This window comes from Oncorhynchus kisutch, linkage group LG6, assembly GCF_002021735.2.
Source record: "Oncorhynchus kisutch isolate 150728-3 linkage group LG6, Okis_V2, whole genome shotgun sequence".
In the NCBI taxonomy this organism is placed as follows: domain Eukaryota; kingdom Metazoa; phylum Chordata; class Actinopteri; order Salmoniformes; family Salmonidae; genus Oncorhynchus; species Oncorhynchus kisutch.
In genome coordinates, this window is record NC_034179.2 from 57,566,605 (window position 1) to 57,582,367 (window position 15,763).

The 15,763-nt window shown below is 41.2% G+C and overlaps 1 protein-coding gene across 1 annotated transcript in view; it reads left to right on the forward strand.

The window, feature by feature from the left end:
- The window catches only part of LOC109891857 (serine/arginine repetitive matrix protein 3), a 142,582-nt gene that overhangs the window by 118,510 nt on the left and 8,309 nt on the right, over window positions 1–15,763 (forward strand). The window contains exons 5-10 of the mRNA XM_031827000.1: window positions 570–650; window positions 1,328–1,396; window positions 5,926–5,961; window positions 6,116–6,166; window positions 7,385–7,495; window positions 7,799–7,979. Coding sequence (XP_031682860.1) covers window positions 570–650; window positions 1,328–1,396; window positions 5,926–5,961; window positions 6,116–6,166; window positions 7,385–7,495; window positions 7,799–7,979 — 529 coding nt within the window. The remainder of the gene's footprint in view (window positions 1–569; window positions 651–1,327; window positions 1,397–5,925; window positions 5,962–6,115; window positions 6,167–7,384; window positions 7,496–7,798; window positions 7,980–15,763) is intronic.

Below are 15,763 nucleotides of genomic sequence, written 5' to 3' on the forward strand. Positions count from 1 at the left end.
GTCCACATACTTTTGGTCATGTAGTGTATATGCAGATTAGATAGATATCAGTTGAAGAGGGCTCTTCAGACCAAGTGCCATAGCCTTCAGAATGCACCCCCACACAAATACACACACACACACACACACACTTCGTACAGGGAATTCTGACATACACATTCAAAAGACAAACAACAATGTAGTGTACTACATTGTTGTTTGTCTTTTGAAGTATGGCCAATACACCATGGATTCATTAGAATGTATTATCGGAATTACATTTTCCCAGAAATTAATAATTGTATGCCAGATTGCCAGAGGCAGTATGAAGTGGTACGCTCCCATGCACTTGCATGCACAGTATGGATTGTCGCATCACTCAGAGGACATTAAGCTTGCTCGCCTGGGGAAAATCTTGCCTGTAGCTGATCAATTTATTTGTGACTGAAGATTACTGTAATGACAAACGCTTGTATGTTTCGCTCACTGAATACTCTCCCCTCCAACTCTCTCATTTCTCTTTTTTTCTCTTTCTTTCTCCCTCTCTCTTTCTCTCTCTCTCCCTCTCTCTCTCTGCCTGGCTACCATAGAATGAAGAGGAAATCTAGCAGCTCTCCATCTCCTCGACCAAAGAAGAGGAAGAAAAAGAAATCTGGTCGCAGAAGGAGTCGGTCAGTGGCCTCACAAGATGTAGAACTATTCTTCCTCAGTGATGAGATATGCATTATGCTGTTGTTACATTGCGTTTGAATCATTGCATATGTATTGTGTGTGTATTCCCTTTAAACACAAAGATGGGCAGGGCCATGGACACCGACGTGATGGTAGATACAGATTGGAATTGAAAAAGAGTAAGACAACTCCCTGGTTTTCCTCAAGGTCGTCCAAGGGGGTGAGAGAGATTGGTCTGGATGACAGACAGAGAGAGAGAGGTAGTGCTACAGATGAAAGTGAGAGACCGACTGTAGGGAGAGAAGGACACAGGTGAATAGAGACATGTATGACACAGAAATCTCTGGCCGCTCTCAAGGACTCTTGGTGAGGAGAACTGGCAAAGCTACTAGAGGAAATGTAACGATGAAATGTAAGGAATAGAATGGAGGACTGGGTTCATTGTTCACTTTGACAGTACAGACCATTCTCTGAAGAAATAATGTATGAGTGGCCCTGCTATATCATTAATAGTGGCAAGGTTAGAGGTGTGCTTTGCTACGTTTTCTTAACAATCTTTCACAATTCCTTCTGGATAGGCTTTATTGTGTAGGACTGCTCTTCTTTCGCTCTCTTCATCTCTCTCTTTCTTTCTCTCTCTCTCTGAGCTCTCTCTCTCTCCCCATGTCTCCTCCAGGTTCGACAGCTCCTCTCCCTCCCGCAGAGAGAAGAAGAAGAAAAGTGGAAAGAAACACAAGCGAGACAGGTGTGTATGTGTGTGCATGCACTTTTCATGAACATTCATCCTCTAGGTTAATCATAGAATGTGAGCATACCCTGATGCTTTTCAGCCGGTTTGCTTAACAGGGGAAAGGTGCTCAGCTGAGGGAATTAGGGATAAAAAACTTGAGCTCTGCCATTACTCAGTACTGTACTTTCACTACTCACTTTCCTATAGGCCCAAATAGTATAGGAACCACAAATAAGCTATGTTTTCTAGAAAACAACAGACTATATATGACCGACCTGCTAGACTCGGTTTTATGTAGCAACATTTGAAAATGTGTTTATTACAAAGGATAAAAGCAGAGACACAGAGCTGCAAAATGGAATATCATACACTACATTTGAGGAACAATGGGAAAGTAATTCTGCTTTGAAAGTTGATCAACTTGTAACCTCACTTTTGAGAAAATGTACCTTGAATATTTTTGTAAACCAACTGGAGAGCTCTTCTTTGTCTACACCCATTCAGCATCGTTCACACTCTCTTAATAAGCCTCAGCACCACCCGCCTACGGATTCACATGTAAGGCCATGTACTAAACAACCAAAGATTTTAAGACTAAAAGCTGGTTTATACTACATACATCGACAGTTGTTGCAGTGATATCATGAACATTATATTGTCGTCCAACATCAAACTTGTTGTTGTCGTTATGAAAAAGTATAAACACGAAAACTACAGACTGCATGACATCAGTCTGGTGGTCCAAAATAGCATCACTAGTATATTTTAACACCAATGAACCCACCCGTTTAACAATTAATTCAGTGCATGTTAATCTAGCAAACCAGGCAACTAAAATCAACTTTCAAAACAATGTTTTGGTTTGTTTCTAGCTTGATAGCTAGCTAGCGAGCTAATGTTAAATTAGCTGGCCTTCCATTTCAAATAATTACCATATCATATAGCTGACAACGTCTTCACTTTAGCTCATTTGTCTTCATTATTACAGGAAAATAAATTCACAACAAGATCATCATTTACAAGTTAATAGCAAGCCAATTGAAGAAAATAGCTTATGGTTGTGAGTGTGACGAAATGAAACCAGGTCATTCTACTAGAGAATTTTTTTACTTGGACACTGTCTTGTTGGCCTAACGTTATGTCCTAATCTGACTTTGGTGCAGGTCATGTTGTTCTTCACATTACCGTCTCTGGTAAACACATACTATATAAATTAAAATCAACGTTTATTTGTCATATGCACAGGATACAGAAGGTGTAGTGAAATGGTTACTTGTATAGTGGGGTCTTTTGTTTAGACATGTAGCTAGCTAAACAATTAACCATAATTCCAACTCATAACTTTACTACCCTGCATGAATCTGCAGGTCGCTAACCAACCAGGTTCAATGTTAGCTAGCTAGCTAACAACCGGCTACAACTAGCAAAGCAAATGGCTCTGAGATAGGAATAATATTACTACACAGATCATACACGTAACGTTAGCTAACGAGCAAGCCAGCTAACTTTAGCTAGCAAGCTAACAGTACGCTTTAACTTGAATTGAAAACGATATAATTAGAAATGTATAATATCAGAAAATTTAGCTAGGCTAGACTCTCTTACATGCATGGACGATTCTCCCTCTGTCACGGATGCTTCTCCCTCTCTGTCACTTAGTTTGAAGATGTAATCCGGAGACAGGTGTTTTATACAACAGCCTTCTGGGTGTTCTCTTTTTGACTTCCTCTGCATACTTGCAATCAACCACCATAATTTTCTCCATCATAATCTGATTCCAGCGGGCATTCCACTGATTTCAGAACTCATTCCTCCAGAATGTCGAGAGCAACACTTTTGTAGTTCCACTATGTGATATCTTTCAAAAAATCTGCGTTAGAAAGGATTACCTACACATACTGACCAGCTCATGTTATAGACAGAAACGTGCTACATGGCAGACCAATCCAAACGTGTATCTCGTCATGTCCAGCCCATTCATTATCTCAGTCAATCATGGCAAACGGGAAGGTTCCTGAATTTTTCTATGGCTAAACCAACTAGGCTCGTAATTTAAAAATTGTATTAGTATTTACAGATGGCGTACAAGTTTGTTATTAAGGCACATGAAATTTCACATGTTCCAGAAGGCATTTCTTCCAAAAAACGTTTTTTTTATTTTTTATTTAAAGTTTACGTTCAAATGCCTCTCCTGTGAAGTAGTGAAGTGTGACATAAGCCTATGTTTCCTGAAACAATCACATATTATTGATAAGGATATTGAAACTCAAAGTGAGATGTAGGATATTGGAGAGGATATTCTTCCAGCGCATTCATTCATTATTGATGATGTTGAATAAAACCTTGAAAAAATGTTGCTTATACTTTTCTTACGAAGCAATCCTCCTCCGACAATAAAGCAATAATTATAGTGTCAGCACAAAATGAAAAAGGGAATGGAGAGAGAGAAAATGAGAAAGAGAGCTCAGCAGAGAATAATACTGCTTCGCCCAGGGATATCATAAGGACAATAAGCAATTCTAAATAGCACATCCCTCCTCCTTTTTTTGTCTAGCTCTTTTTCTCTCCTTCTCTATTTCTCTCTACCTATCTCTCTCTCTCTTTAATTCTTTCTCTCTTGTGGGGGCTAAACTCATTCTCCTAATAACCAAGCCTGTATGAGAGCCACAAAATAAGAAAAATGAGCCTCTCACCCAATTGCAGAGCATCACTGTGCTGCCCCCCCCCCCCCCCAAATTAACCACACAACACCCCTACCCTCCTCACACTTATGAAACTCTCCTCCTCCCCCTCTCTCCCACCTTTAGCCTCTCTCTCTCCCCTCCTCATATTTCTCCAAACATCCACTGCATTGCAGGTATTGTCTACACATGAATAATGAATGCTTAGATAGGGGGAGAAGGAGGAGGTAGGTGCGTCCCTCGAGTTAGGTAGCCTCCTGTGATATGCTCTACTGTGTGAGTCTGTTGGGGCATAGGAGAAGGCGGTGGAGGGGGAGGGGAGCTTTTTCCGATGCAGTTGTAACAATCTGAACTATGAGCTGCTATGGTGTCCACCAACCAATACTCACTTTACATAGAAAAGTCACTTTGTAACAACAGAAGATGACGTTTTCTTTAGTTTGGGCTCCCATTTCAAGTGTAGCATAGCGCTGTATAGGAGGGAGGAGAGCAATAGAGGAGGGTGTTAATAATGTAGGGTTCTAAGACTTGATGCTATGGAGATAGTCAAGGACAAAAAAGACACAGACTTGAAACCAAGTTCAGGTTATTTAATAACGACTGGTCATGGAAAAGAGCATTACAAGCAGAGGCTGTGTCTGTGAACACACTATATAGAGGAGGCTCTCCCTCCTTACATCCTGTGGGATCTCTGCCTAAACAGAAGCCTAAATTACAATAGGCCAACCCAATGTATACATTAAACCCACATTCCTTGTCTTACGAGGGTGGGTCTTTCTAACACTGATGTCCCCCCAGCTAAACCTCTCCAGTTCAGGGGCGGCAGGTAGTCTACAGGGTAGCTGAAAGGTTGCTGGGATCGAATCCCCGAGCTGACAAGGTAAAAATCTGTCGTTCTGCCCCTGAACAAGGCAGTTAGCCCACTGTTCCCCGGTAGGCCGTCATTGTACATAAGAATTTGACTTGCCCAGTTAAATAAAGGTAAAAAATAAGTATAAATAAAACATTTAAATAAAATAACTTAAGCCATAATGGTGGTGGGCTAACAGACTCCCAAAGGCCCCTTGTAGTCTATATGGTAGACTGTATGGTTAACATAGGCTACTATTTGGTTATAGCCCTATAATAAGAAGAGCACTATCAGGGGACATTGTGTTTGACAATTGATGGGAGTAAAATAAATTAAAGGCGAAGCCTCCTTAGAGCCCCCAGTCTGTTCTCTCTGGTGGAACAACAACATGGTTTACATCCCAAATGGCACCCTATTCCCTATTTAGTGCACTACTTAAATAGGGAAGAGGGTGCCATTTTGGGACACCCACATGGTCTCATAGCCTAGGCGCCACAACAATTCTTCACTGGCCCTATATTACTCTGACAGCTTTATTAGTCTCTTTCTCTTCACTAGCGCAGACCTGACATAGTTTTTGTGTTCCTCTCTCCTTGTGGTACATGTGCCAGGTGTATTATGTGTATGTGTCTATGTTCACATAAGGTGAATACAGTGTTGTGTAAAAAGAGGGAAAAGAAGAGCTTTTGTTGTCCAGTCTGACTTATCACCATGGCAACAGTAGTGTGAACATACTAAGGATTTTGAGGTACTGTATGTAGTCAGTCAAGCATATATCCCCTCATTATATATCCCCTTATTAAGGTCTAGAGAGATGGTCAGGCTAACTGGAGTTCAGTGTGTGTAACAGAAGTTTAATAATTTGAATAAAAATAACATATGCCATTTAGCAGACGCTTTTATCCAAAGCAACTTACAGTCATGCGTGCGTGCATTTTATGTGCGCCCAGGTGGTCCTGGAAATTGCACTACCAACTGAGCTACAGATGACTCAGGTTTCTCTTTCTCTGTAGGTCGACGTCTGGTTCCAGGAGAAAGAGGAGATACAGGTGGGGATGCAGATCAATAAAGTACTCTGTGTACTGTACAGTCCACATCACATAGGTTTTACAGTCAGGGACACTATGTCAATGACTGATTGTTACAGTGAACGTACCTTGTTACCTGTTTAAAGAAGATTCATCAACGCGTTTCCCTTTTCAGATCCGGTAGCCCAAAGAACAAACAGAAAGACAAGAACAAAACCAGAAAGAGGTAATGATCCCTCTTGTTCATAATCTAACAATAATGGACCCTGAACTGAGAGGATCTGACTGAACTGAGAAGATGTTAGATGTTTCGTAGACTTTTGTTGCGTATACAGTTGAAGTTGGAAGTTTACACAGAAATAGAACTGTTTGGCCATAATGACCATCGTTATGTTTGGAGGAAAAAGGGGGAGGCTTGCAATCCGAAGAACACCATCCCAACCGTGAAGCATGGGGGTGGCAGCATCATGTTGTGGGGGTGCTTTGCTGCAGGAGGGACTGGTGTACTTCAAAAAATAGATGGCATCATGAGGAAATAAAAGTATGTGGATATATTGAAGCTACATCTCAAGACATAAGTCAGGAAGTTAAAGCTTGGTTGCAAATGGGGCTTCCAAATGGACAATGACCCCAAGCATACTTCCAAAGTTGTGGCAAAATAGCTTAAGGACAACAAAGTCAAGGTATTGGAGTGGCCATCACAAACCCTTGACCTCAATCCTATAGACAATTTGTGGGCAGAACTGAAAAAGTGTGTGCGAGCAAGGAGGCCTACAAACCTGACTCAGTTACACCAGCTCTGTCAGGAGGAATGGGCCAAAATTCACCCAACTTATTGTGGGAAGCTTGTGGAAGGCTACCCTTGATACTTGTGACCCAAGTTAAACAATTTAAAGGCAATGTGACCAAATACTAATTGAGTGTATGTAAACTTCTGACCACCGGGAATGTGATAAAAGAAATAAAAGCTGAAATAAATCATTCTCTCTACTACTATTCTGACATTTCCCATTCTTAAAATAAAGTGGTGATCCTAACGAACCTAAGGCAGGGAAATGTTACTAGGATTAAATGTCAGGAATTGTGAAAAACTGAGTTTAAATGTATTTGGCTAAGGTGTATGTAAACTTCCGACTTCAACTGTAAGTATAATATTTGAAAGAAACAGATAGTATCTAAATAAATGTATGCATGCCACAAGCTTGAATGTGACATGGTGTCAGTCTTGTTTCATTGAAAACGCTTCAATAGATTTCATGACTGAGTTGCTGAATGTGTTTGTGTGTCTGTCATTGTGCGTGTGTGTGCTGGCAACTCTGTTGTGTATGTGTAAATTTACGTGCACGTGTGTGTCCTCGTGTGCATGCATGCGTCTGTCCGAATGTTTTTGTTTGTGTGCTCGTCTGTATGCGTGTGTGTCTCTGAATGTACGTGTGTCCCACAGGTCCCCAGTAGAGTCCCCCAGTAGGAGGTCTCAACGTAGAGGCAGCTGCTGTAGCTCCCGCAGTGCATCACACTCCTCCACAGGCCACAGCCCCTCCAAGTCCCCCAGCAGGTAGGACTCCCATTACCTCCCCCCCTCCCCTTAGATGCATGCCTTCACTGTTTCACACAATCATACTCTTCTTGGTCTATTGATGTAACACTGACTTAAGGTTTGCAACAGCTTTGCTAGAGATTCATGATTATTATTTGATCAGAATGTAGTTGACTGTAATTGAAAAGGTAATGATAGCTTAGACTATACTGTTTAGTCTCAAACAGCCTATACGTAGCTGGTATAGTATAATATACTCTTGAGTCTGTGTCATGTCAGCAGCTTGGTTCAGTACTCCTGTTTGTCCGTCTGTCCCTCCAGGCCCAACTCCAAGCATAAGACAGACGGACACAAGGCCTGTGTGAGCCCGTCCCCGTCTCCCGGTCCTGGCGGTCCTGACGGTCCTGTCGCGTGGCACAACGGGCACCAAGACCACGCCCGCAACGGCAAAGCCGGCAGACTCAACCATAACCACGTGGCCGAGGGCAACAAAGGGCAAGATGTATGTAGTCTCCTCTATCTCGCCCCGCCACCTCCCTAATCCCCCCCCCCCCACACACACACATTCTAATCTACACTCAAATGGTAACCTCCACACCTCCCTCTCCTATGAACATGATTTATTTTCTTTGTGTCGGTTTGTGACATTATCTCCTCTCTCTTTATTTGGTACTGTTATAGAATGACTCTTCTTTTAGTTATTCCTGTTTTTGCAGGCTAGTTTTACTCTATATATCTTCCAACCACTTTTGTCCTTCTGTGCAATCTTGCTGCCACTAATTATTTCCGGCATCACTTTGATACTTATACCATCTCAACATCCCTTTGACGTAACAGGTTAGAGGGATGGATGTTTGAGTCATACATACGTAACAATGAGTTTGCTGTGGCCTCATCCCAGATCTGTTTGTGCTGCCTTGCCTCCTATGGTCATTTCCACGCCAAGACAGCACAAACATGTCCACGCCAAGACAGCACAAACAGATCTGGGACCAGGCTAAGTTTGTTGGAGATAAGATTTCAAAAATGAAGACTGACTATGATCAATTAATCTCTGGCCCAAGTGAGCGTTTGCATGGCACATGTTATGTATCGTACAATGGTAATATGGAGGTTTTAGTATTAGGATGTGTCCTAAATGACACCAGATTCCATACAGTGCATTTGGAAAGTTTTCAGACCCCTTGACTTTTTTCACATTTTGTTACGTTACAGCCTTATTCTAAAATGTATTTTTCCTCATCCATCTACACTCAATACTCCATAATGACAAAGTGAAAACAGGTTTTTAGAAATGTTTAAAAATGTATTAAAAATAAAAAACAGAAATATCTTAAAAAACAGAGTTCACTTGGTAAATTAAATTGATTGGACATGATTTGGAAAGGCACATATATATATGTCTATATAAGGTCCTACAGTTGACAGTGCATGTCAGAGCAAAAATCAAACCATGAGGTCGAAGCAATTGTCCGTAGAGCTCCAAGACAGGATTGTTTTGAGGCACAGATCTGGGGAAGGGTATCAAAAAATTTCTGCAGCATTGAAGGTCCCCAAGAACACAGTGACCTTCATCATTCTTAAATGGAAGAAGCTTGAAACCACCTAGAGCTGGCCGCCCGGCCAAACTGAGCAACTGGGGGAGAAGGGCCTTGGTCAGGGAGGTGACCAAGAACCCGATAGTCACTCTGACAAAGCTCCAGAGTTCCTCTGTGGAGATGGGAGAACCTTCCAAAAGGACAATCATCTCTGCAGCACTCCACCAATCAGACCTTCATGGTAGAGTGGCCAGACGGAAGCCACTCCTCAGTAAATTGCACATGACAGCCTGCTTGGAGTTTGCCAAAAGGCACCTAAAGACTCTCAGACCATGAGAAACAAGATTCTCTGGTCTAATGAAACCAATACCAAACTCTTTGTCCTGATTGCCAAACGTCACGTCTGGAGGAAACCTGGCAGTATCCCTACGTGAAGCATGGTGGTGGCAGCCTCATGCTGTGGTGATTGTTTCAGTGGCAGGGACTGAGAGACAAGTCAGGATTGAGGGAAAGATGAACGGAGCAAAGTACAGAGATCCTTGATGAAAACCTGCTCCAGAGCCCTCAGGACCTCAGACAGGGGTGAAGGTTCACCTTCCAACAGGACAACGACCCTAAGTACACAGCCAAGACAACGCAGGATTGGCTTCTGCCCAGCCACAGCCTGACTTGAACCCGATCAAACATCTCTGGAGAGACCTGAAAATAGCTGTGCAGCTATGGTCCCCATCCAACCTGACAGAGCTTGAGAGGATCTGCAGAGAAGAATGGGAGAAACTCCCCAAATACTGGTGTGCCAAGCTTGTAGCGTCATATCCAAGAAGACTCGAGGATGTAATGTCTGCCAAAGGTGTTTCAAACAAAGTACTGAGTAAAGGAATACTGAATACTTATGTAAATGTGATATTATTCTTTCTTTTTTTAAATAAATGCGCAAAACGGTCTAAAAACCTGTTTTTGCTTTGTCATTAAGGGGTAATGTGTGTAAATTGATGAGGGGAAAAAATGATTTAATCCGTTTTATAATAAGGCTGTAACATAACAAAATGTGGGAAATGTCAAGGGGTCTGAATACTTTCCCGAATGCACCCTATATACAGGATAGTACACTACTTTTGACCGGGGCCCATATATAGGGAATAGAGTACCATTTGGGGCGGAGCCTCAGGGTTTGCTAATGAGCTGGAAACTCTTTGGTTTTTGTTAGGCAGCAAGCTCCTGCAGTGATGAAATAGTGAGAGCTCACTTCTGAATCAGTTTAGCCAGGGAAAGGAAACGAATAATACTTTTAATGTTTGCTTTTGCTACAGCTCCCTCAAATGTAATAAAATATGAAACAGGAGGTTGCTTATGTAAAAAGTACTTATTAGTAGTTCTCATGTAGGCACTGTTTTATTTCTTTGATATGCTGTAGAGTTTAGGACATTTTGTAAATGTTAGTCAAAAGTTGTCATTTGATCATGCTGATGGTAAATGCTTGATAACAGCCGTCAATGAAACCATCTGTAGCTGACTGATCTAACAAACAAAGATGGATGTAAAAATGTAGGTCTCAACTATGCTATTTTTACATCTGAACTCAACCAGTTCTATCTTATGTTGTCATATGAGAATGATATTATCTGGTTTGGCCTGTGAGATTATGTGGTGATTTGAACTGATCCTAATTTATGAAATGTCCAATGCTTCTAGTTGATACACGTGATTGGTTTCAGTTTGGTTACGCGTTCAGCTCTAGTGCCACCAAACGCCTCAGTACAGTCACTAAAGTAGGCTATAACATGGATGCAATTGCTCAGAACAGAATGAGCGACAGAGAAGTCATTGCTGTACTGGTACAGTAGCAAGAATGATAGGTGTATAAAAAGTGAATGTATAATTGCTAGGTATTTATCACTGAAACTAACCAGACATCTTGTCTAGTTTACTCAGAATTGATTTTGTCTTCTGTCATTCTTATTCCTCCCTAACTGTCTCGTTTGGAACTGTTTCCATGCTTTGGCTCCTTTGAAAACGGTAACCCCTCCTAATCTGCTTTATTTTGATCTATCTGTGAAACAACCACAAAGAACGACAGACTGACTGGACTGTTATGTTTTAAATCACTATCTTTCAGTCGTCACCATAATCTCCCTACTATAGATGGCTCATTGGAACTGAGGTAGCATTTTGCGTTTGAATCTAACTGAACCTAGCTACAGCGCCTTGCAAAAGTATTCACCCCCCTTGGTGTTTTTTCTATTTTGTTGCATTACAACCTGTAATTTATATGGATTTTTATTTGGATTTCATGTAATGGACATACACAAAATAGTCCAAATTGGTGAAGTGAAATGAAAAAATAATTTGTTTAAAAAAAAAAAATAAAAAAAAAATGGAAAAGTGGTGCGTGCATGTGTATTCACCCCCTTTACTATGAATCCCCTAAATAAGATCTGGTGCAACCAATTCCCTTCAGAAGTCACATAATAAGTTAGATTGCATACAGGTGGCCTTTATTTAAGTGTCACATGATCTGTAACATGATCTCAGTATATATATATACCTGTTCTGAAAGGCCCCAGAGTCTGCAACACCACCAAGCAAGCAGCACTATGAAGTCCAAGGAGCTCTCCAAACAGGTCAGGGACAAAGTTGTGGAGAAGTACAGATCAGGTTTAGGTTCAAAAAAATATCAGAAACTTTGAACATCCCACAGAGCACCATTAAATCCATTATTAAAAAATTGAAAGAATATGGCACCACATCAAACCTGCCAAGAGAGGGCAGCCCACCAAAACTCACGGACCAGACAAGGAGGGCATTCATCAGAGAGGCAACAAAGAGACCAAAGATAACCCTGAAGGATCTGCAAAGCTTCACAGCGGAGATTGGAGTATTTGTCCATAGGACCACATTAAGGTGTACATTCCACAGAGCTGGGCTTTACGGAAGAGTTGCAAAAAAAATGTGGGAGACACCCCACACTTATGGAAGAAGGTACTCTGGTCAGATGAGACAAACATTTTGATTTTTGGCCATCAAGGAAAACACTATGTCTGGCGCAAACCCAACACCTCTCATCACCCCGAGAATACCATACCATGTTTTTCATCGGCAGGGACTGGGAAACTGGTCAGAATTGAAGGAATGATGGATGACAGGGACATTCTTGAGGGAAACCTGTTTCAGTCTTCCAGAGATTTGAGACTGGGACGGAGGTTCACCTTCCAGCAGGACAATGACCCTAAGCATACTGCTAAAGCAACACTCGAGTGGTTTAAGGTGAAACATTTAAATGTCTTGGAATGGCCTAGTCAAAGCCCAGACCTTAATCCAATTGAGAATCAGTGGTATGACTTAAAGATTGTCAGCAGAACCCATCCAACTTGAAGGAGCTGGAGCAGTTTTGCCTTGAAGAATGGGCAAACATCCCAGTGGCTAGATGCGCCAAGCTTATAGAGACATACCCCAAGAGACTTGCAGCTGTAATTTCTGCAAAAGGTGGCTCCTCAAAGTATCGACTTTGGGGGGGATGAATAGTTATGCACGCTCAAGTTTTCTGTTTTTTTGTCTTATTTCTTGTATGTTTCACGTAAAAAATAATAGACATGTTGTGTAAATCAAATTATACAAACCCCCCAAAAATCTATTTAATTCCAGGTTGTAAGGCAACAAAATAGGAAAAATGGGGGTCAAGGGGGTCAATACTTTCGCAAGCCACTGTAACAGTGTGCTCTGCTGACAAAACAACAGACATCATTTAGACCAAAGGCAATAGCCATTACTGTTTCACATTCACTGCTGACTAAGCAACTAAATGGGGTGTAGAGCAGCCTCCGAAAACATTCTGTCTAGAATAATGAATGACAGATGATGCTATCTCCTTCAATTTCCTTTCCTTCTGAAGCTTGCATGTGTTTATGAGAGGTCTCACCTGCTCTATTTGTCTGTCTGTCTGTCTGTATGTGTCTGTCTGTCTGTCTCTCTCTCTTACTGCTTGTATTCATTTATGACTGTTTTATTTCCTGCTTTTTATCAATTTGAGTAGTATTTACCCCATGAAATAAATGCCCAATGCTCCTTTTCTGTCTCGTTTATGTAAAAAGCACTCATATGCTTTGGAACTGGACCAAGTAGGTTAACTGGGTATGTGTACTACTAGTTTTTCTTGTCAATACAGTCTTTATAAAGCACAATGTTTTGCTCAGTGATAGTTAGCCCCTTCCTTCAGAAGTCTGAGAGAGCTCCCAGACATCAGGTGTACAACAACCCTTTCTCTCTCGCTCTAGTCTCTCTATTTTCTCTGTTGACTTCCTGTTTACTACTTCCTGTTTACTGTATCATGTGACCTACATATTGCCTCTAGGTGACAGTATCACTTCTGTCAGACTTTCCTTGATGTTGATATGCAGTATATTCTATATCTCTATGTGTTCCAAGTCAATGGGGATTGGCAAGGGGAGTCTCATGTGCCATTGTTGCATAATGAGGCTCAGTGTTTGAATATTTGAGCCAATCGGTTGTGTGAATCTAGAATTGCTAGGTGTTTATCACTGAAGCTCAAATCTGTCAACCTTTCGACAGTTAATCCTATACTATCAGCCTTAAACAGGTTTTTGTTTCATGAGACCTCTCCTGTCAATCGCCACAAACAGGGGAATTATTGTGTATCTCCCTTGCTGACAATTCATCAGCGCTCAGACACGTTGTGTATTCGGGAGGTTGCTCGCTCAATCTTGTTCATTTTGGATACCAACCTTTCTGGGAGATCATAGATCCAACAAAAGCTGGATAATACTGTAGTATCTCTATGGTTAGCACATGTGCAGCAGCAACTTGGGTCTTGTCTGTCTCTTCTATTTTTACATCTCGGTTTGTCCTTCTGATTCTGTCTGTAGTTTTCTTGTCCAGGGTAAATTTATATCTGCTAACACACAAAAAAACAGTGATACAAATGTTGAAACTAAAGGACCACACACACAACATTTAGTAACATTGGTATTTTAAAGGGACCCAAGCCATTTTTGAATGCGAGTGCCGTATTTAATTTCCCCTTTGTATAGATATTGATATGTTCAGTACCACCCTCCCCAAGGCTCACTGTACTATTCGATTTACAAGGCTTTAAATTGACCAAGAATCACCCTTTTATTCTGCCTTAATAACAATCGCCTTGTACTAACATGGGGCACTGTAATCACCCTGGTGCATTGCTGAGCCCAAAAGGAATATGTAAGAAGTGTGCTTTCTGAGACGGATTCGATAGCTTTCGTAAACCACAATGGGTTTTGTTCTCTTATTGAATAATATATTTTCCAAAATGTAACTGGGGTCCCTTTTAAATGTGCTGACTCTACTAGTTGTCCATTCTAGCAGTTACTGCCCCGCCCTCAGCTTCCCTCCTTCCAAAACTAATCCACTCTGTGTGTCCATCCATGTTCTGTCCATCCGTGTTGTGTGTGACACATCTTTCTCGCCCTCCTCTGTCCGGACATGCTCTTCTCCCTTCTTCTCGTCTGTCATATGCCAGCTCTGCCTGCTCTTCCTTCTCTCCACCCATCCCTCCATCCCTCCGTCCTTCCTTTCCTCTAGCAATTCTATCTTAACAATGGATTTCATTTTGTTTCATGAATCACTCTATTCACTTACCCAAACTTATCCCACCTCTCCCTTTTGATGCAACCATGGCTGCATTCGAACAAGCGAAAAAGACAGCAAATCATTTTAGTTTTTAGATTCATTTTTTAACCTTTAGTTTGATTTTGATTTTAAGTGTTGGTTTTGTTTGTCCATTTTCTTTAGCTTTTTTGTCGGTTTGTTGGTTTGTTTACCTTCTCCTCCTTAGTCTCTGGAAGAAGTTCGTAGCGTTGATACTAAAAGAGGTTCATTGTCTTTTTCCCATTTCGCTGCGGAGAACATTCCTTTCTCCTTGTTTTCTTTTTTCTTCCTTTCCTTTTTTTTGTTGATATTGCATACGTGTCACTGATTGAAATGGAAGGTAGGTAACGCTCTGCCTTGGCACGTGGTCTTTCTTTATGCAGAAATGAGAATGTCAGAAGCACCCTCTATCTTGATGTCAATGTTTCTTTGTCTCTCTTTCTATGATTTAACCACCAGGGAACTTTAGCTTTAGGAAGTTTATTTTATCGTTCCTTTTTTTCTGTTAGATTTTGCTTTTAAGATTTGGATTATAGTTTATCCTTTTTTCTCTATCCTTCTTAAATGTTCATACTGAATTCAGTCCAGTATCCCACCCGATATATATATCAAGAAGGCCCATTTCTTTGTGTACTTCTTTCTGTTTTGGTAGAATGCATTTATTCCTGTTTGTCCAGCATCTCTCTGTTCACTTGGTGAAATAGTTACATTCGTCTTATGATTTGATCATGTTTATTTCCTTGGTGGCTGTTTCTAACAACTGTCATCATCTGCGTCAGTGGTTGTGTGTTTTCTTATATCTACAGCTCAGTCTTTTGTTTGTTTTGTAGAGAAGGTTTTAATATCCTTGTTGTTTTTAATGAAGAGTCCCTGTTTTAGTCATAGTTCAGCGGTCAGCGTTTACAAGGGAGAAGGTTAATGCATGCAGGAGAGCTCGCTGTGTTTTGATATTTACCTGCTTTGACATTTGATCTGCCTTTATATCCCAGAGAAACACACAGCCATGCAATTGCTCCACACAAACTTCTGCACTCACAATACTCTCACAATACTTTGTGAAACCCCTTGCCCTGTGTACACTGCTATTACAGAATATGCCTGCGTCCTA